The sequence below is a fragment of the Dermacentor albipictus genome, chromosome 1 (genome assembly GCF_038994185.2).
Source record: "Dermacentor albipictus isolate Rhodes 1998 colony chromosome 1, USDA_Dalb.pri_finalv2, whole genome shotgun sequence".
NCBI lineage: Eukaryota > Metazoa > Arthropoda > Arachnida > Ixodida > Ixodidae > Dermacentor > Dermacentor albipictus.
In genome coordinates, this window is record NC_091821.1 from 203,603,106 (window position 1) to 203,628,221 (window position 25,116).

General features: G+C 44.5%; 1 protein-coding gene across 1 annotated transcript; it reads right to left on the bottom strand.

Moving 5' to 3' along the window:
- Positions 1-1,615: 1,615 nt before the first annotated feature.
- LOC139054153 (lysozyme c-1-like) lies at positions 1,616-24,675 on the bottom strand. The gene is made up of 6 exons (XM_070530759.1): positions 24,540-24,675; positions 17,757-17,898; positions 15,168-15,259; positions 6,071-6,134; positions 4,453-4,528; positions 1,616-3,817 (listed from the first exon to the last, which is right to left on the bottom strand). Exons 1-6 carry the CDS (start codon positions 24,600-24,602, stop codon positions 3,703-3,705), a joined length of 552 nt encoding a protein of 183 aa, XP_070386860.1. The 5' UTR covers positions 24,603-24,675; the 3' UTR covers positions 1,616-3,702.
- Between the last annotated feature and the right edge of the window lie 441 nt (positions 24,676-25,116).

Consider the following 25,116-nt stretch of genomic DNA (forward strand, 5'->3'; position numbering starts at 1 on the left):
TCGCTTACCACCATTTTCCGGTAGGGGAAAGGTTGGTCATTTTTTCCCTGTCAATGTAAACTAGAATATTGGCTACCCCGTTTGCTTTCTAATCCTAACATTTCTTTTTTTTTCGTTCAGTCGCTCTTTGCGCAGTCCTTTAACTTATTCTCCAAGTTTCTGGCCTATACGTTAGCACCAGTAGAATGAAATTATTGTAGACTTTCCTTTTCAAAGATAGCGGTAAACTGCCGGTTATTATTTGGTAATGCCTGCCCATGTGCTTCAACCTATTTTTTTTTTCTCCTGTACAATTCATTTTCGCGATCAGGGTCTCGTGTGAGTAATTGATCTAGATGAACATATTCTGGAAGCTGACTGCCAATCAAGAATTATTGTTCTCTTACCAGCCCATTAAACATTGCCTTTCTCTTCTGCATATTAATCGTTAATGCTACTCTTACACTTTCTTGGCTAATGTCCTCAATCATTTGTTGTAATTAATACCCAGTGTTGCTGAACACGACAATGTCATCTACAAACCATAGGTTGCTGATATATTCGCATTTGATCTTCACTCCTAATCCTTCCCAGTCGGATAGCTTGAATACTTCTTTTAAGAAAACAGTGATTAGCATTGGAGAGGTTCTGTCTCCTTGCATGACTCCTTTCTTGATGGATATTTTTCCGCGTTTCTTGTGTAGAATCAAGGTAGCTGCGGAGTTATTATAGATATTTGCTAAGATATTCACGCCTGCTTCCTGTACTCCTTGATTACGCAATGTATCCACAACTACTGGCATCTCAACTAAATCAAATGCCTTTTCGTAATTGACGAATACCATATAGAAAGGTTGGTTGCACTCCGCAGGTTTCTCGATTACCTGATTGACGACATGGATGTGATCCATTACAGAACAGCTCTTCCTGAAGCTAGCCCTTTCTCTTGGGTGATTGAAGTTATGTGTTAGCCTGATTCTATTGGAAAAAATTCTTGGTGAATATTTCATGCAACACTGAAAGCAAGCTAATGGGCCTATAATTCTTCAAATGTTTAACGTTTCCCATCTTATAGATTGGTATAATGCTGGCATTCTTCCTACTCTCTGGTACACTTGAAGTTGCCAGGCATTGCGTATAAAGAGTCGCAAGCCTCTTACGTATAATACCCCCCGCCCCCCACCCATCGTTGATTAAATAGATTGTCCTTCCATCTTCTCCTGACCCTTTTCACCCGGACCATTACTCACCTCAGAGTAATTTTTGAGGGCTGTTTGCTATAAGTGTCTTTCAGCCAACGCACGTGACTTATGACGCGTGCGCACATTAACCACTAAGTGTAAATAAATACAGTTGCCTTTCCCCGACTGAACTATCAGTGTGCGTCGCAAACTTGCTTAATTAATCACCCCCAATCATTAAAGCGTGTGCTGGGGGGTCTTATTTGGGGTCACCCCCAATCATTAAAGCCTGCGGGTCTTATTTTAACCAACTCTCCTTTTGGTTGGCTTGCCTGCTAGCTACTCGCTGTGCGTCACTGTGTAAAAGTTAACATGTGCGCATATCTCAGAATTTCGAGGCAAGAGGAGCATGAGAACGAACAAACTTGCAGAAAAGAGAAAACACGTAAGCGTGATCATTACCTCTACATGAATTTATTTTAATGAACAAACAAACATTGTGCAAACAGGTACACAAGTTAAATGACATCTAACACTGAAAATAGGAAAGCGGAACAAAAGATGGTGAATACAACAAATGCATATAACCATATACAGTGCCTGCCATCGAAGAAGCGCAATTCCCCGTTATTCACACATGCACAAAAAAAGGGGAAAAAAAGAAAACAGAGACAGCAAGAGTATTTATTCTTCTCCCGCTGTCCGATATAAAAGAACTTCCGATTTACTGAGGTTTCGCAAACGTGGTTTTATAATTTTTTTAATAGTGCTGGAGAAAGAACTGTCCTTTACGCTTGGCCTCCAAACAATGCGTCCGCTTGAGTTTCTAGACAGAAGTTTCACTAAGGAGCGATATATGCATAGTGTATCGTACACATACGCTTAGAAGAAACAAGAAAAGACAGAAGGTGAATAAACGTTTACGTTAATCCTGCAGGCTCTCCAAAAACAGCGAAAAAAAATGCGTAACAAGATGCATAAACTGAACAGAGCTGAGTCCGTTACTTGGAGGCGACTACAAACAGACACTTATACGAGTCCCATGTAACTAAAAACTTTCTTCCCCGATATATACGAGAGCGATATGTGCAAGCTATGCAAGTCTGTTAGAGCCACCCTTCAACACATGTTGTGCGGATGTGAAATATACCAAAATAAAATGGCAGTCTCCCCAGAAAATCTACGGGCGTGGTGGTCGGTCGTGCTGCTCAGCTCAGAACTCCAAGACCAACTTTGGGCCGTCCAGCGAGCCAAGGAAGCCGCACGGGAGCAGCAGCTCCCAGTGGACATCTAGGCGGCCCAGGCCCGGGCCTCCCGATCGCCGAATTCCAAATAAAGTCATCACATCATCACATCACAAGATGCAAGGAGAGACAACAGAAGGGCATGTGTTCTTTGAGTCGTAACACCAGGCGAGAAGGGCGAAAGCCCGTACATGCCAATGGGGGCACGGGCAAGCCTTAGCACAAAGCCACAAACATCCTTCTTTTTCACATTCGACGCTTCCACTGAAAGCGATGCTTTCCATAGGCACCGTCGGCCTTCTTATAGATGACTTCACTGTTAGAACGCGCGCGTCGCCTGCTACCTGGGAGGTCAAATTTGATTCCGACGTCGCCGAACCGTTGCCGTTGTCGCCGGTTCTTGCCATGCACACGGTACGACGAGAGATAAGTTACATACCTACACGTACGGGGCATTCAAAGTTGAACTGTCAGTAGCCCGAATACAAAGACATGCTAGCTTCGCAAATGCATGCTTGTACAGGCGATTTAACCGCTTCGGTGGACACAATTTTAGCGAATCGGAGTAAAATATACAAACATAATTCACACTTTGTGAACTTTTTTTGTGCTATATATTTCTCTTAGAAGCTCGAGGAAAAGGCAGCTCCATGTTGTTTGGTACTCCTGGAGCACGCTTTTTCCGAGATATTCATAATCAAATTTGACACTCGGTGCGCTAATTTTGCATTCAGAGGCGCGGACTCACGACACTCGTCGTGACGCAGCTGATTTGCGGCGCAAAGGGAGGAGCCAGTCTTGCTTTTGACAGCCGAGTGCAGGAGGGCAGCTGTTATCGGCTTCGCCCCGATTCTAGACTGGCCTATCAGAAGAGATAATATAATGGCGCATTGAAGGAGGTGAATCCCTACAATATGTATACCCTCACAATGCTGCAATTTTCACCTCGTTGTGCTCTTGAATATTTTAAACTTAATGCAATGGGGAAATCGGAAACAAAAAGCACTATGCCAAGTTCGTTCTTTTGTTTTCTTTCTTTCTTTCTTTCTTTCTTTCTTTCTTTCTTTCTTTCTTTCTTTCTTTCTTTCTTTCTTTACCTACGTGAATGAACACTTACGTTCGGCCACTTTAGTAGCGCATAATCGCGAGGACTGACAATGGGCTCCTATCTTTTCATCAAGCAATACAGTAAAATTTTCAAGATCCACTGTGCGCTTTGAATGCAACAAAGATAAATTGTTAAACAGTGCTACGTCAAGGTAAATGAATGTGTTAAAATAAATTAGAACGTGTCCTTTTTATTTCCTCCCGTAATTCCAGAGTACTGAGTTAACGGCTCCGACTTTGCCGGAAATGCATTCGTTTAAGTAGTTGCTGTAGTTGACTCCCCTGCAGAGGCCCCTCCACACGGCCCTGCAAGATGTTGGGATAAAAAAAAGTATTAACATAGCAGACAGCGGGTTTCAGTGCTTTATCACTTAGTATGGGTGTGCGAATATTCGAAAATACTGAATAACGAATCGCATAATGTCCTATTCGATTCGACATTTGAATCGCATAGTCAGTTTTCGTAAATACGAATATTTTACGAATCGTTTGCGAATAGCTTTAAGTCATCAAAGCACGATAACTTTTATCCCGGTGGCAGGAGCAGACGAAAAACCGGATAAGTTCAGGGAGCTAGACGTTTAATTCTATACCACGACCACTCGCACTCTTCCAAAAGTCCTGGGTATGCGAACAAACTGCCTTATTTGTTCCGAAAGCTCCATTCGGACTTGTAATAAACAACGCTTCATATAACGCGCATTGTTACGACAGAAACTTGCGAACATTGTGAATACGGTATAGGGCATGAGCGTAGCTTTTTATTAATGGTAAAATCGCCTGTTCTTTATTTTATTCGAAATGTACTCGATATTCGATTAGATTCGCTCCCGGGACTATTCGATTCGTATTCGATTCAGTCTCAAAAATTACTGTTGGCACACCCCTATTAGTCAGTGTAATTAAGTCTCGAGGTGCGCAACAGCCTTACACACACTCACCAGGCTGAGAATCCGTGCCTCTTATAAATGAGGCGCACGCACTCAACGTCGTCAGTTATGTCGTCATCCTCGAGGTCTGTTGAAAAGAAAACAGTTTCATGTGAGGAACAAAATTATTTGCCATCCGCGTCGTATCTGAGATGCTGTTTGGATACTGCGCGGCGTTCATTTTTAACCCAAATAGGCGCTAAAAAGTTTTTATTTGTGTGTTGACACCTGAAATGTCGCTGTGTTTCGGTGATATTCTGTAAAAAAAAAAAGTTATATATTGTGGCGATTATTGCCGCGACTAATAAATAAAGTCGGCAGAAGGCGCATTTCACGAGCGCTTGTTGCCCGCAATGCGCTTCCGAGTGCACACATTTTTGTCGGTGTTTTTTATTGCACAACCAGAAAAGGAAAAGCGTGCAGTGAGGAGCACACCAATGGAAGCAAACAGAACGCGCTATTGTCAGCATAAATGTATACAGTGCAAGATTTAAACGGTCGTATAGAAAGTGCTTTTTTTAAAGATTTCATTGCAGATGTGGGTATTGGAACAAGAGGAGCTGTTTAAAAGCATTAAGGAATCGCTGACATTGAATAAACAAACTCTCCTTCGTCCATTCGGCACCCGATGCACTTTAACCCGTTTCTGACAAATAAATTTGTAAACTGGAACTATTTAACAAACAAACAAACAAACAAACAAACAAACAAACAAACAAACAAACAAACAAACAAACAAACAAACAAACAAACAAACAAACAAACAAAAAACAAACAAGCAAACAAACAAACAAACTCGCGCGTGAGATGGCTTTCGGCAAGGAACGGCGGTTTACACCGCCCTTGCACGCTTTGGCTAACCGGAGACGTTTAGTGGTTGCGCTTAGGCGTTTCCAACCTGAACGTTCGGTTAAAATATATCAGAATGTCCCGTTAATAAGATTCCTTTATGCTAATAAAGCATGAAAATCCAGTGGAAATACAAATCATGGTAAAATAAACAGTGATCGTGTTTTGAAAATCTGTTTCGACTCATTGCCCGTCGGTCAAATTTTGCGCAGTAAAGCTTTCCAGTGACACGCGCTTTTGAGAAAATATTTGAGACCCTCATATGGTCTAAAACCGTTTCTTTCATTTTTCTTCTTTCTTTCTTTCTTTCTTTCTTTCTTTCTTTCTTTCTTTCTTTCTTTCTTTCTTTCTTTCTTTCTTTCTTTCTTTCTTTCTTTCTTTCTTTCGCTCTCTCTCTCTTTCTTTCTTCTTTTCTTGTAGCTTTATTAATTTAAATAAGTGATTTCCCGCTTCCCGAAAGGTCGGAGGCTAACAAAGTAAACTAAGCTAAATGACAAATAAAGTAAGCTGAGCAGAATGTTAAAATAAACGAGCTAAATATTTCTTTGTTTCTTTCACTCTGACTCCCGTTATTTCGAATGCTCAAGCTATATAAACATACAGTTCGCGTATGTATTTACGACAGCGTGCTTACGGGCGTAGCCTTGTTCAGTCGACTGCAATAAATTTTGACTAACAAAAGAAACAACGAAACTCTTATTTTTATGGATCACAAGGTCACGTATGCTGGACGGCTGCTGCATGCAAGGAGTTAGAGTGAATTGAGAATGATCTACGTTACCGGCGCAGTCAATGTAGCATTCATTCTTTGGTCCAGGTGGGCTGCACCAGTACCGGTCGTTGATCTGCAAGGAGGCAAGGAGAAGATGGCGCGTTTGTACTGCATATTCTTTTTCACAGCAGGTATTGTCACCAGCTGTCACTGCCGTTTGAAGCTCAGAGTAAAACCTGTTCAGAATCGCTTATCGGAACAAATGTGGGATTTTTAATTTTTTTGTCTGAAATTACACAATCACAGAACGTGTCTTCAGATTAGGTGGGGTAAAATACTGCTGTGGAATACAAAGGCATTAGAACTCCGGGCGCATGAGTCACGTACAAGTGCGGACACTTGGAAGTCAATGCGCTGCAGGTGTTTTAAGCGAGAAATTATAGCTTAAACGAATGTGATTGTCAACCACTCGCGTGTCAATGACTACTAATCAAAAATTGTCAGTTTTGGTACTTTTGGAGACCAGACCTTCAAGCACACATAATTTTTTGACTTGGCTATTAAAAAAAGATTTTCGTTTAAATTGTCATGCTTTATCATCAATTGGTGCATCTTCAAAAGCTTGACTATAGTGCAACACTACAACTAATACTAGAAAGAAAACGGACGGTTTTCTTCCTTAAGGTGCCCGGTCGTTGTTCGGGCGGTCGCTAAGTATTTAATAAAATTTGAAAGGAGGGAGAGGAAACGCCAGCCGTGGGAACTCTTTTTTTTTTTGCTCTAGGTGTTGCTTTCCATCTCCTTAAGTTAGTTATCAAAGCATCTGACTTTTCGCTGGTCATACAAGCTATAGACAAACAATTTATTATAAAACACAAAAAATAAAGATTATAGAAAAAAGAATGTACTATCATTATATAATAAAATAAAATATATATATAGAAACTCCAATTAGGTCCGGTTACTTTGCACTAGATCGCGTCGTCACAGCACATATACATCGAGAGCATCTGTGTGCACCAAGCAGTACGTGTGTATGAAGGCCCCAAACGGCACGTCTTCACAATGGGCCCGATATGCATCGCGCGCGATGCACCAGTGTTGCACTCTCATTTGCGATTTAGTTCCGCTAGTTGAACAGAAATACTGCATGCAGATTTAGACGAAATGGCGAGCCGGGCGGGTTGGTGCGCATTCATGGTTAGGAAAGCGTGAAGGGGCAAACACGGCTGAAGAACGCGTGACGGAACACGAGACATAGCAACACCCGTCCTTCCTTCGTCAGCCATCCGTTTTTGTGCCATCGCGGTTTCGTGTAACCGCGAATAAAGAAGATTCGCCGCGGGAACGGAAGGGACAGCGTTGTTTTCGGCGCGGGTGCATTACACGCTGCGCTGAATAGCTCAGCGTACGTCGGTTGTTCTTCGATGCTACTGCAGCGCGATGTTTTTTTTTTGTGTGTGTGTAAAGCGTTTAGCAGCATTACTGGTGCGGCTGAGCCAGATCGACTTGAATGGTGGGAACAGGAGAGAGAGAGAGAGAGAGAGAGAGAGAGAGAGAGAGAGAGAGAGAGAGAGAGGTCACAGTCACAAAGATGCGCGTCCCTCGCAGCAATAAAAAGGTACCACCCGGAGCCGCGACCTTAGAAACGGTGGCCTCGTCATTGCGTCGGCTCACTGTGCCTTTCCCATCGGGGAAACACGCGGTCGGAGTGTATATACACTTTGGTGCGTGTGTATAGTCTTCTCTGCACTCCATGTCGAAGCTCTATTGCACGCTCAAATAAATCTCCCGTCCACGTTGCATAAAATTAAACCAGCCACTCAGACTGCGCACTATTTGCGCATAGTATTAATGTACTTATAGTTTCCTTTCGCACTGCTAAAGAAAGCGACTTGAGCGAGAGAGTACGTTTGCGCGAAACTACAAAAATGATTATTTCTGCTTTCGCTCCACACACCTTACGCAAACAAAAAAAAAAGTCGCCGAACTTCAGCAGTTTTATTAACTGCTAAAGAGGTTTATTAACAACTAGAACGGATATATAGCTGTGGAAGAAGGATATTCTGCCTCCTTGCGTGTGAAATTATTTGGCCTTTTCTCGAAGCCTGTATAGCTTCTTTTGCTTGAATACGCCGCGCCATATATCCGCTTGGTTAGATTATACCAATCAGTCTGGACATAATAGGAACGAACGAATGACCCTCCCGGATCTCGGCTGGTCTCGTATTCCGCTCGTGTCTCGTCGACAGCCGCTGCCGTCACAGCATCGCGCGATACACGACAGCCTCGCCGAGCCGCTGAAGCCACAGCCGTCGATGTGAGCGCGCCTTCGGGAAATAGGTTTCGCTCGCACTTGGGTATACGCTGGTGATAAAGAGGTAATTGTATTTCCCCATATCAGTACATTTCCGGGCGACCAGAATGCCTCTTGGCGTCACAAGCCGTGACGGGGTTCGCTCTCGTTATCTAATAGTTGCTACGGGCGTTTTAATGCAAGCAGTAATAAAATATAGACTGAAACGGCTCGCACACACCAGCCTCTCAGAACGTGGTGGCATTGGTATTCATCCAGATAGCGTGTCCTCTATGTGGCCACTCATCCTTTCGAGGAAATCTTAACATTTTTACTGGAATCAGGTACAAGAAGAAAAGAATCGGCCCACTGCAGACAAAATTCACTGTGATAACAACTGTGCTCGGCTAGTGCGTAATGTTCAAACATAAGAACAAAAAACAGCAACAACAAGGCCGCAGTGGCGGCATATCGATGGGGCGGAATACGAAAACGCCCGTATACCGTGCGTTGGGCGCACGTTAAGGAACCCCAGCCGGTCAAAATTAAACCGGGTTCCCGTACTACAGCGTGCCTCATAATCAGATCGTTGTTTCGGCAGGTAATTAAAACGCCATAATTTAATTAATTTTAACAACCACCCACCGTCAATTGAACAGCGCATTTAACTCACGTTTCATCATGAACTCCACGTATGCGTGGAGCCCAACAATGACTGTTATTATCAAGGTGATTCGTGGGTCGAAATTTTCTAATCTAATTGAATATGAACATTCGAGAATTACGACCTCGGAATATCTAGCCGAATAATGAATAATTTCTTATTTCTAAACAAAACGACATATAAAAATTTCATGCAGTCACTTTTTGTTTAAAAGAAGGAAGAAGGATATTGGGCATGGCAGCATCGACAGAATGCGGAGCACTAATCCGTTTGTCTTCCTTGTGCAGCTGTGTGGCCTTCTTGGGTGTTTCAACGTTGGCTGTCCGGACATCAGCGTGCTGAACCTCTCTGCGCATGTCCATCTTTCAACGCATCAAGACATCGATCAAGAAATACGCCCACCAGCATTGGAATCTTGGCATCCGTATCATCATTCTTCGGCAACACGTTCTGATTGCCAGGAACCTGGACTGCAGGGGGCATCACAGTGCACTCAAGCTATAAATGGGATTCATGCTCGTTTTGCAACCACTGGGCATGGCAGCATCGACAGAATGCGGAGCACTAATCCGTTTGTCTTCCTTGTGCAGCTGTGTGGCCTTCTTGGGTGTTTCAACGTTGGCTGTCCGGACATCAGCGTGCTGAACCTCTCTGCGCATGTCCATCTTTCAACGCATCAAGACATCGATCAAGAAATACGCCCACCAGCATTGGAATCTTGGCATCCGTATCATCATTCTTCGGCAACACGTTCTGATTGCCAGGAACCTGGACTGCAGGGGGCATCACAGTGCACTCAAGCTATAAATGGGATTCATGCTCGTTTTGCAACCACTGGTCATGGCAGCATCGACAGAATGCGGAGCACTAATCCGTTTGTCTTCCTTGTGCAGCTGTGTGGCCTTCTTGGGTGTTTCAACGTTGGCTGTCCGGACATCAGCGTGCTGAACCTCTCTGCGCATGTCCATCTTTCAACGCATCAAGACATCGATCAAGAAATACGCCCACCAGCATTGGAATCTTGGCATCCGTATCATCATTCTTCGGCAACACGTTCTGATTGCCAGGAACCTGGACTGCAGGGGGCATCACAGTGCACTCAAGCTATAAATGGGATTCATGCTCGTTTTGCAACCACTGGGCATGGCAGCATCGACAGAATGCGGAGCACTAATCCGTTTGTCTTCCTTGTGCAGGTGAGCAAAAAGTATGGAAAATGTTTTCGTTCTAATGACCTATTCCTGTTGGTGCTGCCGTGCCCTCGGCTTTGTTGCTTGCTACAGGTTTTCACATTGTGTCTGAGGAAATTATTATTGTTAGCCGGAGACATTGAATCGAACCCAGGCCCTGACATGACCCGAATTTTACAACAACTTAATGATATTGCAGTCGACATAAAAGATATGAAAGAGAACAGATTACTGAACATAGAGAACAAATTAGATGCCCTGTCCAGGCTTGAGAGCCGAGTAACGTCCTGCCAAGAACAGGTTAGTTGTATGAGTACAACGATTGAAAGGCTTGAAGCAAGGCTTGAGCATCTTGAAAATTATAGTAGGAGGTCAAATCTGATCATATATGGCATCCCAGAAACTGAAGAGGAAACAAATGAATCGCTTGAAGAAACCGTAAACAAAGATATTTTTCATGATATTTTAGGACTCGACCCTATCCCTATTGAGCGGATACATAGGTTAGGTAAACCGGCAATTGACAAAACACGTCCTGTAATCCTAAAGCTTTTAGACAGTAGGCATAAAACTGTGATACTCAAGAACGGAAAGAAACTAAAGGGAAAAAATTATTCAATTGGCGAAGACTTTTCAAAGAACGTTCGTGAACTAAGAAAGAAACTATGGGATAGCGCGAAGCCGAACCGAGATAAAAAAGAAAGGGTTTCCTTGGTGTTTGATAAGTTATATATCAATAATATTCCTTACGTTTGGGACTGCGAAAAAAATGATAAAGTGAGGGTTCAAAAAAACGACGGGATCGGCGCAAGTCGGCCCGTGACGCGAAGTTGTACGCAGTTGCGAAACCGCTCACCGATAAAGTGAGTGGTTCATTTACCTCAGCTTCTTTCTTCACTAAGACAGATAGCTTGTCTTGCCATAGTAACACGGGCCAATCTAGTATAAAAAGCTTGAGAATAGTTAACATTAACGCACGCAGCGTTGCAAACAAGAAAGACTCGCTTGAACTTAAACTGCTGGAGTTCGACCCACACATATCAGTCCTGACGGAAACTTGGTTACATGAGGACTTAGCAGATGACCTGGTATTTCCTCCTCATTATAAAGTTGTTCGCAAGGACAGGACCTCAAGGGGTGGTGGCGTAGCCATTCTCTTAAAAGACTCTGTAGAATGCGACCTTGTATATGATGTTCCTGACCTTGAATGCCTTTGCATAAAAATTTCTTGCTGGGGTCATTCTTTCATCCTGTATGGTTGCTACAGGCCACCAGATGCCGCACCCGACTATCTTATTAAGCTACAACATCACCTGTCTCATTTCCAAAATAAGAAAATACTGTTAATAGGTGACTTCAATCTGCCAGATGTGTGCTGGTACCGCTTACAAGGCGGTGCTAAGTCTGGGAGCAATGCAGACGTTCTGTTTGATGTCATGCTTACTCATGATTTAGCTCAAATTGTAAATCAACCTACTCGTGTACAAGGTTCATCTTCCTCTATACTAGACTTAGTTTTTGCTAGCCGTCAATATTCTATGCATACTGTATCGGTCGAAACAGGCATTTCAGACCATCACCTCGTAAGCGTATCGATAGATTTAGTTAAGTCCCCTTACCACAACAAAAAAGCCAGTCACGTACGTTGTTTCAAGGATTATTCTAGGGCTGATGATGCCGCAGTGATTGATCATATGGAAACTTGTTTATCGAGCTTCGATGATAATGACGATGTCTGCAAGCTGTGGGAGCGATTCGTCGAAATGTGTCAATATTGTCTAAATGCCTTTGTTCCGAATAAACGCAAAAAAGTTCACAAACGCACACCTTGGATGACGCGGAAGATTATTCAACTGAAGCGAAAACTAAAAAGATCTAAGAAAAAAAACCACCAGTTAAGTCAGATTGAAACGCTTAAAAATAATCTTGAACGTGCGGTTCGTGAGTCAAAAGACTTCTACTTTAACACAACATTACCCAGTTTTGTTAAAAATGACCCAAGTAAATTTTGGAACTTCCTGAGTGACAGCAAGAAACATATCTCAAAAATAACAGCGGAGGGAGATACTTTGACTGATCCGATTGACATTGCACGCCATTTTAATTATTTTTTTCACAGCGTATTCTCTGAAGAAGGTGTACAAACTGTACAAAGCGCATCAAATTTTCCTGTATCGGAGGTTGACTTTGTTAGCCTCCCTGGTGTATTTGCTTTGCTTTTAGAACTGAAACCTAAAACTTCTTCTGGTCCTGATAATTTACCCAATGTATTTTTGCGACGCTATGCCGAAATAATTGCGAAGTTTCTTTTTGTGTTGTTTAAAAATCTCTGCTGTCATCAAAACTTCCGGTTGAATGGAAGACTGCTCGAGTTGTTCCCATCTTTAAAAAAGGTGACTGCACATTACTACAAAATTACCGTCCTATTTCTTTAACTTCCGCATGCTGTAAAATGCTCGAACATATTATTGCTAAACATATTAACAAATTTCTTGAAGAACACTCCATATTAAGCGACTTTCAGCATGGGTTTAGAAAGGGCTATTCTACAATAACACAATTAGTTACAATAGTACACACCTTTGCTAAAACACTGGATATGAATGGTCAAATAGACACCATATTTATGGATTTCAGCAAAGCATTTGATAAAGTTCACCACGAAAAACTGATTCAAAAACTAAAAAACATTAATCTTCCAGACATTTTAATATCGTGGATTCAAGATTACCTCACGAATAGAGTGCAATTTGTTTCAGTCGATGGGTGCAGCTCCAGTTGTCTCCCAGTCACCTCTGGGGTGCCCCAAGGAAGCGTCTTGGGGCCTTTGCTTTTTCAGATTTACATAAATGATATTGTTAATGTGGTTACTCCAGGAACTCATATTCGCTTGTTTGCTGATGATTGTGTCGTTTTCCGTCAAATTACGTGTACTAACGATCAAAACGAACTTGACCAGTGTCTTCGAAATGTTCTTGATTGGTGCAGCGAGTTTTCCATGGTTCTTAACACTGAAAAAACAGTTTCGATGCAAATAACACATAAAAAGAACCCAATTAACCACGTGTATACACTCGGATCATCAACACTAAAGCAGGTTAATAGCTACAAATATCTAGGTGTAACAATCACAAGCCGTCTTTCCTGGAACTCACATATAGATAACATATGCTCCTCTGCATTTAAAAAGCTGTGTTTTCTGAGGCATAAACTAAGAAATTCACCTTCTCACATAAAACTTCTAACGTATAACACTTACATCAGGCCAAAGCTCGAGTATGCTTCGGTTGTTTGGGACCCATTCACTAAACTTAACATAGATAAATTAGAAAGGGTTCAAAGAAAAGCTGTTAGGTTTATCTATTCCAAATTTAAAATCACCGACTCCCCCACTGACCTCATGGCGGCTAACAATATTGAAACACTTGAAACGCGAAGAGGAAAATATCGCCTTGAATTTCTTTATTCTTTACTTAACCATAAGTTTGCTTTGGATCCTTCACAGTACATATCCCCTCTAACCACACGTTATACCCGACATCATCACATTCACTCATTGACACCGTATTTTGCGAAAACTGACTGTTTTAAATATTCCTTTTTTCCGCGGACCATATCCGATTGGAACCATGTTATGACATCTTAATAGTTTGCAATATTTGTCTCCTTATTTTTATGTATATTTCTTTTCATTGTGTTCTGTATCTTTTGAGTTTTAAGAATATATGCCTGTCCTGCTTGGACCCTGAAAAGGGTCTGCAGTATGTACTAAATAAATAAAAATAAAAAAAAATAAAAAATATAATAGAAGCATGTAATGCCATTCACAAATGAACGTCCAGTCAACTGAAGAGCTTGTAAATTATAAACTGTTTTTGGTTATCTGGTTGCCCATGATGATAACATTAATGAACAAAAAGGCAACAACACGTCACCTGACGCAAACAGAGTGTTGAGCTCGTTGAAGGAGATAAGCATGATACTGTGTACATCATTAACTAGGAAAGAACAGCGCCAACTAAGACGATCACGAGCGGGAGAACTCGTTCTCCCGCTCGTGATCGTCTTAGTTGGCGCTGTTCTTTCGTAGTTCAAATATGCACCATCTAGCCCGAATGAATGTTGTTCTGAACCATGTGTACACATGTACACATGAGTTCGCTCAACAACTAGTGTCTCTGCGCAACAACTGCGGCTCTACTGCAGTGGAATCGTTTGGAACAATCACCACTTGCACCAGCGATTCTCTCTGTGGATTTTCATAATTGTTATATTGTTGCGATCCTTCATATTCGATCAGAAAACAAATATTCTAGAATTTCGAACGGTAGGTTCTCGAATTGAGTACAAATTGAATGGCAAAGACTATTCGATTCGTATTCAACATTGCGAATATTCGTAAAGCGTTGTATTTTACACTTGTAGAATAAATTTCGTCTATAATAGGTCCTTTTGTCGATTCTGCATCTATACTTTCAAAATTAATCACTCGTTCCTCATTTTGTAGAGCATTAGTAATTATCTCTGTTCTTGTAAGCAAAGTGCGGAAAGAGCGACTATACTTTGAGGTGCTTTGTCGTAGGGATCATTAGCTCATATCGTACTTCAGATTCAAACACGGGACGAAGGCCTAGAAAGACAGAACAACCAAGCATACTCGTTCCAAGACCCTCTGCCGTGTTTGGCGCTAATTAAAATACGATATGATTAAAAACCACTAAATCACTCAAACTTTCACGTTATGTGAAATCACTCTATGTCGCCGTATATCGTTAGTCAATACAGTGCAAACTACCCCCTCTCCTCCCCCCCCTCCCCAAAATAAAGCATGTATGTATATGAAAAGGTATATAATGTGTTTTCTACGTTTACCTGCTTCCCATTCATTATGAATCGTCATGCGCGCGAGAATGACAGCAGCGCCGACGACGCAGTTGGCGTGCGCCACTGGAGGTCACAGCTCAGGTGTGGGCCCCGAGTTTGTGAGCATTGGAGGAATGCTATATGCACGCGTACCTGAAAGAGACCGTGGTCTGCGCTGCCGTCCCAGTTCAGGTGACCGACTGCGCTGCTGTTGAAGAGGCTCTCATGCTCGGCGATGCACACCCCTGCGACAGCGTTTCGACAGGATTCACTGGCGCCGCTATGTCGGGCGAAGAACGATTGCCTATACACATCTGTGTGCCTCCACGGGCAATCATGCTACATCTGCGAGCGAAACAGAAAGCAACGCTTCAGCCAGAAATCTATACAGCTGAGGAGCACAGGTGCATTCGCCATATCACCGTTGCTGCGTCCCGCTCTTGGAGTAGAGGGAAAGGGATGGAGGAATTTTGGCCTTTCACACGGGGTCGGTCACATTTATTAAGGCGAGGGGCGGGTATTGAAGTGGTTACTTAGCGCGATAAAAACCGCACAGACAAGAAAGGTCGCCAACGCGCAGTAGAGCCTCTCCTGCAAATAGTAAAGGTGGAGCACGAAGGGCAAGAGCACAGGTACAACGACCGAAGGTGAGACCGGAGGTTATACTCTACGTGCACAAGATGTCACACAACCTTAAAAACGTTGCTAACCGTCATGGTATTCCTCTGTTTTTTTTCTGCGCCCAACCAGCTTTCGAAGCTGTGCTCTCGAGTTTGCTGTGAGAGCAGGCGGGGCTGCCGCACGAGGCATGCATGAGAAGCCCTTTGTTAAGTGCTCCAGAGGGGTTGTATATGCAATTCCCTTGCACCCTTGTGGACAGCTCAACATTGGACAAACCGAGCATTGCGTGAATGACCGTTTAAGGGGACATGTGCAAAAATTAAAGAAAAATGAGGATAATTAAGGGCGCACATATGGCGGCTCATGTTACCGCGTGGGTTTGTGACGCTCGATTTTCTGAGACTGCTATTCTGGGCAGGAGCGGCAACACCTCTTCTAGGCTTGCACTAGAGGCCTTCTTTGTCAAGAAGAATAGAGATAGGTGTATAAGTGACCTTTCCATCTCATTACTAGATGCCGATTTTGACTTCTTGCCCAACCACCTTTGATGTGTGCCTGTTCTCTTTTGCTTGGTATGCGCATGCGTGACAAGAGGATATATATGTACGACTCTATCTTTCCGTTAAACAGTTGTGAGTGTAGCGCTTGTCTACCTTTCTTGTCTCGCTCTAAGTTTACTTCACTTATGGAAAACCAACTAGTCCAACAATCAACTCTTCGAGGGGCGAGATGCACGTGGGAGCCACGCAACGCGCACATGGCTTGCGCCCCCTCACCTCCGCCTACCCATCCTCCCGCGGCGTCTCCAGAAAGCATGCATGTTTAGGTGCTGGTGAGCCCGTGCAACGTCCGTTTCTTGCCGCTTCTCGGACTTCTATGCATCGTATCGGAAATCACGCACAGTCTCACGCGCTGTATCGCTTTATTCAGCACCACGAATTCCATCATTCATTCTGTGGACTGTGACAACCTACGGAATCGCATAGCCAACTTTAATCTACAAACAACGCAATGCTGAGGTTTAATCGCTATCCAATTTCCTCTAAACGCAGCCGTTTTTCATTACTCGTGTATGGTAATCACGCTACACAGTTGTTGAGTTGCGGTGCCAAAATAAGAAGCTACCCGATATCAAGAGAGCATACATGATTCAATGTCATCCCAGCACGTTTCCTTTTAAAAAAAGAGGTCCAGAGTCCATGCTAACTCGCCGTCGTAACGTTCCGAAAAGGTTCCGTTGGCCTGCGTAATGCAAGGATTATTTTGCACGATTATATTCCATCTTTATTATCCTCCGCTCCGGTCTACCGTTCGATTCTCGTGATAACGTATGCGCTGGGCGCTATACTCGGGCACATCATGAAGCGCGAAAAGGAAAAGAATTGGAATATAATTACTGCATTACTTCGGACAACGTCAAACTTTGAGTGCTTGGCCGGGATTCCGTAGCGATGCCTTCCGCTCAATTTTATGCCACTCTTATCATCAACCGCTCACAGCCGGTTGATCCCATTGAGAACAGGAGTGCATGGAGCGTCGCTTTGGCTATAGGGTGTCTTGATGCGCGCGCTCTGACGAAGCCCGAAAACCACGAAAAGGAATAGCATAGGAAAAGGGCATCACTAGAAAATCGCTGCCCTTACTTAAACGTGACCATCGAAGCTGTTTTGTTGACAACCAACTACATACCGCACAAGTACTACGCGCACATATTTCTGCACAATCTCTCTGTGCTTTTAGGATAATTGTGTTATTCTTGCTATTAATATGACTTTCTTCTTTACAATTTTCAGTTTCTTTTTTCTCTTAACACGTCGCCTTCGACTATACGTTGTCTGCTCAAAAATGACATCCACCAAGATCCAATAGCGGCACCCCAGCAGCGATCGCAGCTTGACCCGCTGGAAGCAACAACTAATCTGGCGAGAGCAATCCAGGTTTATGCGAAGAGACCACGTTTCGGAACCACGCCTTCGGCCACTACACTCAGTGTTAACGGTCGCAACGACTGGGCTAATGTCCTTACCACCAGACCGACTGACGGTCATCGCGCGTCAACTAAGCAGCCACCTTTAAAACACGTGCACAGAGGTGAAAAAGAAAGAAGGGGCGTGGGCTCACACTGCGGTATCTGGTCTTCGGGGAAACCGTGCACATGGAGAAGTTCGCGGGCCAGCTCGCATTTCTGGAACACCTTTGCCCAGGAGCAGGGAAGCGCCACCAGGGCGGCCACCAGTGCGGCGTGGAACAGCATCTGCAAGCACTAAATGGCGACAATCGAAGTCGTGCAGTGCGCGATCAGTTACAATCGCGTGCGCGCGTTTTATGGACACGCGGGACGAAGCGCCGGAGGACGAGTACACTGCGAGGCGGACGTGTGCGACGTCTTAATAGGCGCGCTCCGGGTTCGGTCTTCCACGACTCATTGGTAGTCCGCGCGGGGCGCATCTCCCCGCAATCGTCCCGGTAGCTGCGTGCCCGGCCGACCTTACGAGCTGCATCCGCGAGAAGGGAAACAACACTGCGCGCCGCGTCACTGGGGACACCGGTGCGGCACGTCGCGCAATACAGTGTGGCCCGAGGGAGTGCGCTTGCCGAGTCAGTGCTCGGGCGTCCGCGGGTAATCGGCTTATCCTCGTCTGAACTTGTTTCCAGAAAAGCCAGTTGGGACACGTTGATGTATTTGTCTCGCGCCGATATACGGCCGCAGAGCCTTGAGTAAGTGACTGAGAAACGGGGAGTCCCCTTTACGTGATCTGAGAGGCTGCATATTGTCGCGGATGTGATGAACGGAGAGGTGACAGGCGAGTCGTTTGCCTACAGCAGGAGCGTCCTGGTGACCTAACTGGACAAGCAACGACACGACCATTCATTTGCGTCACGCGCCTATATAAGGAGTAATATTTTGCTTTCGCGAAGGTTGACTACGAAGTAATGTTGCAGATCACCAGCGGCGGTAGCTTAATGGCAGCCGTTGTGCTAGTGCGCACGAAGTCGCAGGTTTGAGTCCCAACAGCGGCGACCGAATTTCGACGGGGGGGACTGAAAAAAAAACCGTTAGTGTGCTTAGATTTAGGCGTATATTAAAGAAGAGGTCGAAATTAATCTCCATGGCGTGCTCCATTGCGGTGCTTCCCATAGAAGAGCTATAAAGGTGGAGCTATATCGCTGGTTGCACATGTTGAAGTGAGATGCGCTATTGCGCGACATGAATGAACATAGGAAATGACGTCGTATATGTGTCATTTCTGTCGTTCGTTCTTGTTGATTGGTATATCGCGTTTCGCTTCATCTGCCTGTGGTCCATAACCCCATCAATCGATCATATGTTGCAGACATATTATACTGCACGCCCTCCGATAGATACACGTACTTCACAATGCCATTACGCTGCCTTAATCGTGCGGGGTTAAACGCTACACAAGAAATGAAGTTTCAGAAGTCGTTGAACCTTACTTAGAATGCTAAAACTCAATACGGTCAGGAGCGCCTCTTTCTTTATCTTCAGATTTTCAGTTACTGCGACAGAGTACACGTCGCACAAGCCGTGCAGAAACAAAAGCAAGAAATTAGAATTGGGTTAAACCACACGTACGACGGCAAAAGCGACAATGAACCGCCCCCGCTGGTCGGTTGCATAACTCGCTGTCAGTTGTTTGCTTTGCCTCCAGAGGACAAACCTTGCAATTGTTTGTCCACACTCTGAACTTGCCGCTTCTGTCGCGTGCACGCGTGTACACAACTGAACTTGGAGCACCTCTTATTCTGCTCTGGAGCTTGCAAAAAGTATTGCATGCGTTATGACATCGCACACAACTGGCGGGAGTGTCAATTCCCCTCGTAGTGTGCCGACAGTGACGAAGCTTTAAAAAATGCTAGAATATGATCGAAGAAAAATTTACGACTCCAACCAAACGTTGCCGCGACGAGCAACGCAAGCCGTATATTTACCTGGGTCTTGCCTCGTACTCGTTCGCTGCCTGCCTTCCTATCGTCTATACAAGTGACTTCAGATTGAGCTCAGCTCGCGGAACTGAGGTCCCTTGCGAAGACTCTCGTCACTCTATCAACTGGCTCAGCTATAGCTTCACCGCGAGCTAACCTGTCGCAAGTGTACGCTGCGGTGTGCACCACCGCCTCTTTATTTTGGCGAGGCGCTGTCAGCGGTGCCCCCACATGTGTGACATACGCTTGTGCGGAAAGGCCCGTATCACGAACCACCATGTGGGCTTCGAAAAAAAAAAGGGGGGGGGAATCGTGTAGGCGTTGCCAATACGCTGGCTGGAAAAGTGAGACGTTTGCTTTGACGAAAATGATTGCTTAGCTTAGAAAATGACTGCCTTTCCGCCACCAATACAGCCGAAATCGCGAGACAAAGGAGGGGAAATATGAGAAGACTGAAACATTGATGGGATCATTTCCACTCAGCCCAACCATTGCTATTTGTGCCACAGTAAACAATTTGTCGAATACAGCCATTCAACTGAGAATAATAAGTTGACAGCTGCAGCTTCAAAGTCAAGCTTCGAGAATGCTACTTCACAGGGCTCCTTCGTTATAATTTTTTTTCCTTCTGACCGTTTTGATATACTGCGATAAAATAGATGTTCCCATGCTTTAGGAAATATGCCAACGGCTTTTGACAGAGTTGTGCATGTGAAAATACTAGCAGGAGTGGGACACGCGCATAACTCGCAACTCTAGCGCAAACCACTTCAATAACATCCCCCTTTCCGGCAATGGTATGGCCTTACACTAACTGGGGCGCCAGCCAAGAAGACTAATGGGTAGCAAAATTTTTACGGCAGCTGAATAGAGCTGCAGTCCTCGCTAAACGTTTGGAGGTCACCGCACGCGTCACTGAATCTGTGGTCAGGTCACGTATACCGCGAACCTCGTAGAGCCGTCTGCGCTAATCTGGAAATTAATAGATGATAATAGATTAATAGTTTAAGAACTCCATGGCTGGTGTGGAAGCCTCGCCACGGGACCCGCAGGTCGTTATAGTCACTTGCGTAGTGCCTTTCAAACTTCTCACTCAAGGTAGCGCACCCGTAGAACCGCAACATTGCTGGCCAGGGTATTTCGGACCAGTAAACAAACACGATGCTTAATTTCCATAAGTTTCCGAACTAAATGGTAGAAGTTCGCATTTCAAAATCAGTTCTGGGAGCTGGGCTATACTTATGCTGCTCTATAGTAACGTGCTGGTGAAGGCTATAGCTCGTTCATCTTTAGAACTAAGCTGAAATATCGCGATTCAACGTTTTCTCTGTGTCTCATGTGTGCCCGGTTTAGTCGACCTCGTTTCAGTTTAGTTCTATGCTGCTCTTTATGGCTGCGACCTCAATGAATCAATCGCTACTAGCTCAATAAATCGCCCAACCGGGAGTATATTCTCAGACCATCCAGCGCCCCGGATTGTGTGTATATATATATATATATATATATATATATATATATATATATATATATATATATGCAAGAAATAAACATAATTTGGCAAATAATACTGAAGGTAAAAGCAAAACATTCAAGTCAATCAAGTAAAGGGTGTGTCACAGATTTTGAATTATTTTAATGTATTGTAAGCGTGCTTCACCCACTTTGGGGGGTATCACCGTCTGGTATGAAAGCGTGGGCCGATCCCGAAGGCTGTGCAGTCTTACACAGAGTCTCAGAGCACTAGCCTTCACGAGGGAAAGAAAGTGGCAAGTGGCGCGCGCCCTGTACATACGTTTCAACTAGCGACGTTGGCTCGAGCGAAGCATGCGTGCGATCGCGCTATAATGTTTAAGGCATTGGGCTGCTTTGCTGCTGGAAGGCGGGCGTTGAATTCCACAAATCAGTCGGGGATTGCTTCATGGTACTGCAGGTGGGCTTCGCCTATCACGGAGGAGCGTTACACGCGAGCGCGCCACAGTGCGCACGAAATGGCGGCTCTGTAATGAGATACGCGGTATACAGAAAAAGTCACGTTGATAAAACGTCGTCCGCAGCACGCACAGCTGTCGAGACGACACAATCTAACTATGCTATCGCATACTTGCAGAGTTAGCGATATTAGGTACTGGCATCTTTTCTTTAAATGTGATGTTTCTTTTTCGGAATTTCTCTGTTTGGCATTTCAATTTTTTAAAATATGATGAATAATACATAAATTGTGCAAGTATGGCACAGAACGAATAAAATAGGGGGACATTAACGAGGTAATCTTTTCGTTTAGCAAAGGTAATCAACTAATCGTAGACGGCTTGGCAAACGTTCCTATGGCTGTAGACTAATGCACCGACGCGAACTGTATCGCAAATGACGCGTTTGACAACGAGTTTTCGACCTCCTTCCACCACGCAGGTACTCATTCGCCGCTGCTTTCAGCGTTCCATACCTAATCCTAGGCTTGCGTCGCGAAAAGGCAAGGTGTTAGACATCGATTTCTCCTTATCGAGACGTTCCTATCAATAGATCGCACTAAAATGTATTTAGCCGCTTATTGCTTTGTATATAAAATGGTATGTAATATATCTTGGGTTTGAAATATTCGTTGCTTTCACGGTGTCAAACCAGAACTACATCGATAAAGAAAACCCGAAAATAGGAAGAAAAAAAAGACGGAATGTCGATTTTTTTTTTCTCTCTCTAGAGCTTTTCATTCACGGAGCCTGCACTTATGGCAAACGCACAACGATTGAAGTGAAGATGAATCGTCTGCACAACACCGATCAGTGCCGTAGCACTGCCCTTAGTGAGTGTTTAAGACATGGCCACGATCAAATGTTTCGGATAAAGTTTCTCCTGGAGGGTCGCTTTTAACAAACCCACTTAGTAAGCTCACTCGAGCGCCCGAGTGGAAACTACGCTTCTTTTTTTTTTTTCTTTCTTCTGTATTCGCATGCATGTGCAATTTCGAGCACTTACTTTGTCGAATTAGGCTAAATGCTCACAGCAACGTTTCACGACGAGCGCAGGCGTATACCGCCCACAAGAGGAGTATATAGCAGACCGTTACTGCGATATTTTAACGAAAGGTGATATACGTTGATGCGCCAGAGCACTGCCATCCCCGATGTCACTTGACCACGCTGTCGGGAGGGATGATCCTCCGAGCATGCGGATGTTGTTGTTGTTGTCTTGAGTGGCTGTGGCATATATGGCATACATCCACAGTGGGGGATTCGCCATGAATCGGGTGGTTAAATTAGGTGCATAAAAAAACAACCACAAGGGAGTTGACAATTTGAATGGTGGAGCTTAAAAAGTAAGCGTTTTGTACTGCAGTCTCACTGTACGAACATGAGATCGCTGCGGAATCCCTCACGCTCGTCGTGTTTTCAGTGTGCTGATTAGAGTTTTTGTATCAAATAAATGTATGCCTTTTTTTCCCTGTCATTATTTTTCGGTTATAGTACGCAAGAACATAAACCGGTTGGAACCAATTTGAAACGTTTCTTTCTTTCTTTTTTTCGCTCAGGAAATGAACCGGAAATCAATCTTTTCTAAGAATCGAAAGAAAAAGAAAGACATAACGAAGAGGAAAAATCTAGTTGGACAGCCTGGCTGCTGTATAATTGGTGCAAGCTCTAGCGGAGGGACTCCTAGCTTCAGGGACAAGAATTGTGTAAGCATTGAGTCACGAGGAAAACTCCTAAAACGAAAACGTAATATCTGTAGATAAACTTCGCATCTGTGATCTCCTTATTGCTGGTCGAATACTCGATACTAAAAGGTTAATTAGTTTTTTTTTCTCGGTACCGTCTGCATGACTTTACGTAACAGCGTGAGGAATTTGACTAGCAGGTGACAAGAAATGAAGGGGGATGGGAGGAAGGCAATGAAAATGGGACAAGGACAAGAAACATGAATATTTAAGTACAATTTCCTCACTGCCACCTTCTCTGTTCTGCGCAATTCGCTCGATGGCTATGTTTTTCAATCAAGTTACTTTTCTCGCTACGGACGCGACAAAACTCTCGTACGCAAAAGTATTTGTGGAACAGTGACACTTATAGTAGCAAGAGATCCGAAGATAAAGCGTGACTTATTTTGCAGTGAACGTCACTTTTGTATATATAGCTGCGAAGATTAATAACCACATGAAGGGTTTAAAATGTCTGTTGAAGGGTTAAATTATGTCTGTTATGTTGTAATAAATCTGTATTTCTAGCGGCTGCCGACCTTATGTACTAGCTACTCAATGGCACACAGCTACGCTAATATTACAATTAATCATACTCACTCAAGCAATCAACTTCTCAAGAGTACAAACCTGGACTTGTTGGTGCATCGTTACGGAAAGAAAACAGTGGAACAACAACGGGGACCAAGGCAAAGATGGCATCAGAGCGTCTTTTTATTTCTTTGTTGATCTCTTGTACTCAGCACTGTGGTGTCGTCTTTGCCTTCGTCCCCATTGTTGTTGTTTGTGCGCTGGTTTTTTTTTTTTTCAGTATCAAACAGTCACTTTTAATTACGTTGGTATTCCAGAGGTCATTCCAATAATGATGTTCCTGGAACTCTTCTGAAAGTTGTGCGACCATACAGCTTCTTACTTACCGCTAGGTATTGGTGTTTTATCAAGTACAAGGCGAAACCGTACAGTCCCTGAAATAAAACTACAGTGGCGAATAGCGACAGTTTGCCTTTCACAAATGTAAAAAAAAAAAGGGGGGGGGGAATGGCGCCAGCAAAGCACCGCACGCTTAACGGCGCTCCGAATCTACACGTGCATCGTCATGCAGGCAGCGCACTTCTTCCGGGCCGATTATCGCGCTTTGCCCACTCACTGAGCCGTTACGGTGATAGCACCGTACGCCAATAACGCCCCAGGGTTTCGCATATATTACGACGCTCTCCACTGTCAAGGCGGATTCTTTTTTTTTTTTTCTTAGCTGACAGAAAGCCCACCTTTGCCGAGAGTCTTCGAAGACGTGCACCGAAGCCATCCTGCCGGTCGCCCATTTTATCCATCCTGGCAGAACCGGCTCGAGCGCGGGGCCAACGATGATCTAACGGCGCGCGGCCCGCGGGTTGTTTGCGAGGGGGCATTCATGCCCAATTCGCGTAGCGCGCGCGCGCGCTTTCGCAACACGCGGGATTATCGGTTGGAATTGCGCATCACGTTCTCCGCGTCGCGGCCCATCCCCTCCAAGGCCGGTGTGCCTTGAAGGCCCGCTGCAGCGGCGTGGACGAGCCGACGCACGGCCAGGATCAGTGGCCGCGACCGGCGCGCCTTCCTTAAACGGGACGATGTGCATTGTTGATGCGTCAAGAGCGTTCATCTCAAATCTGCACTTTCGCCCGGCGATATTTCAGGCAATATGCGTGGGACTTCGACGAGTACCGCGAGCCACCGATTGTCCCCGTCCCCCTCTCTCAAGGGCCGACAGGTTGCATGGAAGGTCGGCGGAGTGGTAACAGTGACCACAGCTAGTGAACTCAAACTAGCTAGTGAACTTGCATGGAAGGTTCGTGCGAGTCGGTG

What these genes read in the sequence shown, in the direction of transcription:
- LOC139054153 (XM_070530759.1), bottom strand. Translation starts at nt 24,602, where the DNA reads ATGGATAAAATGGGCGACCGGCAGGATGGCTTCGGTGCACGTCTTCGA. An exon ending in TTCGAAGACTCTCGGCAAAG is followed by an intron (nt 17,899 to 24,539) that starts GTGGGCTTTCTG and finishes GTCGCCATTTAG; the next exon opens with TGCTTGCAGATGCTGTTCCA. An exon ending in CGAAGACCAGATACCGCAGT is followed by an intron (nt 15,260 to 17,756) that starts GTGAGCCCACGC and finishes ACGCTGTCGCAG; the next exon opens with GGGTGTGCATCGCCGAGCAT.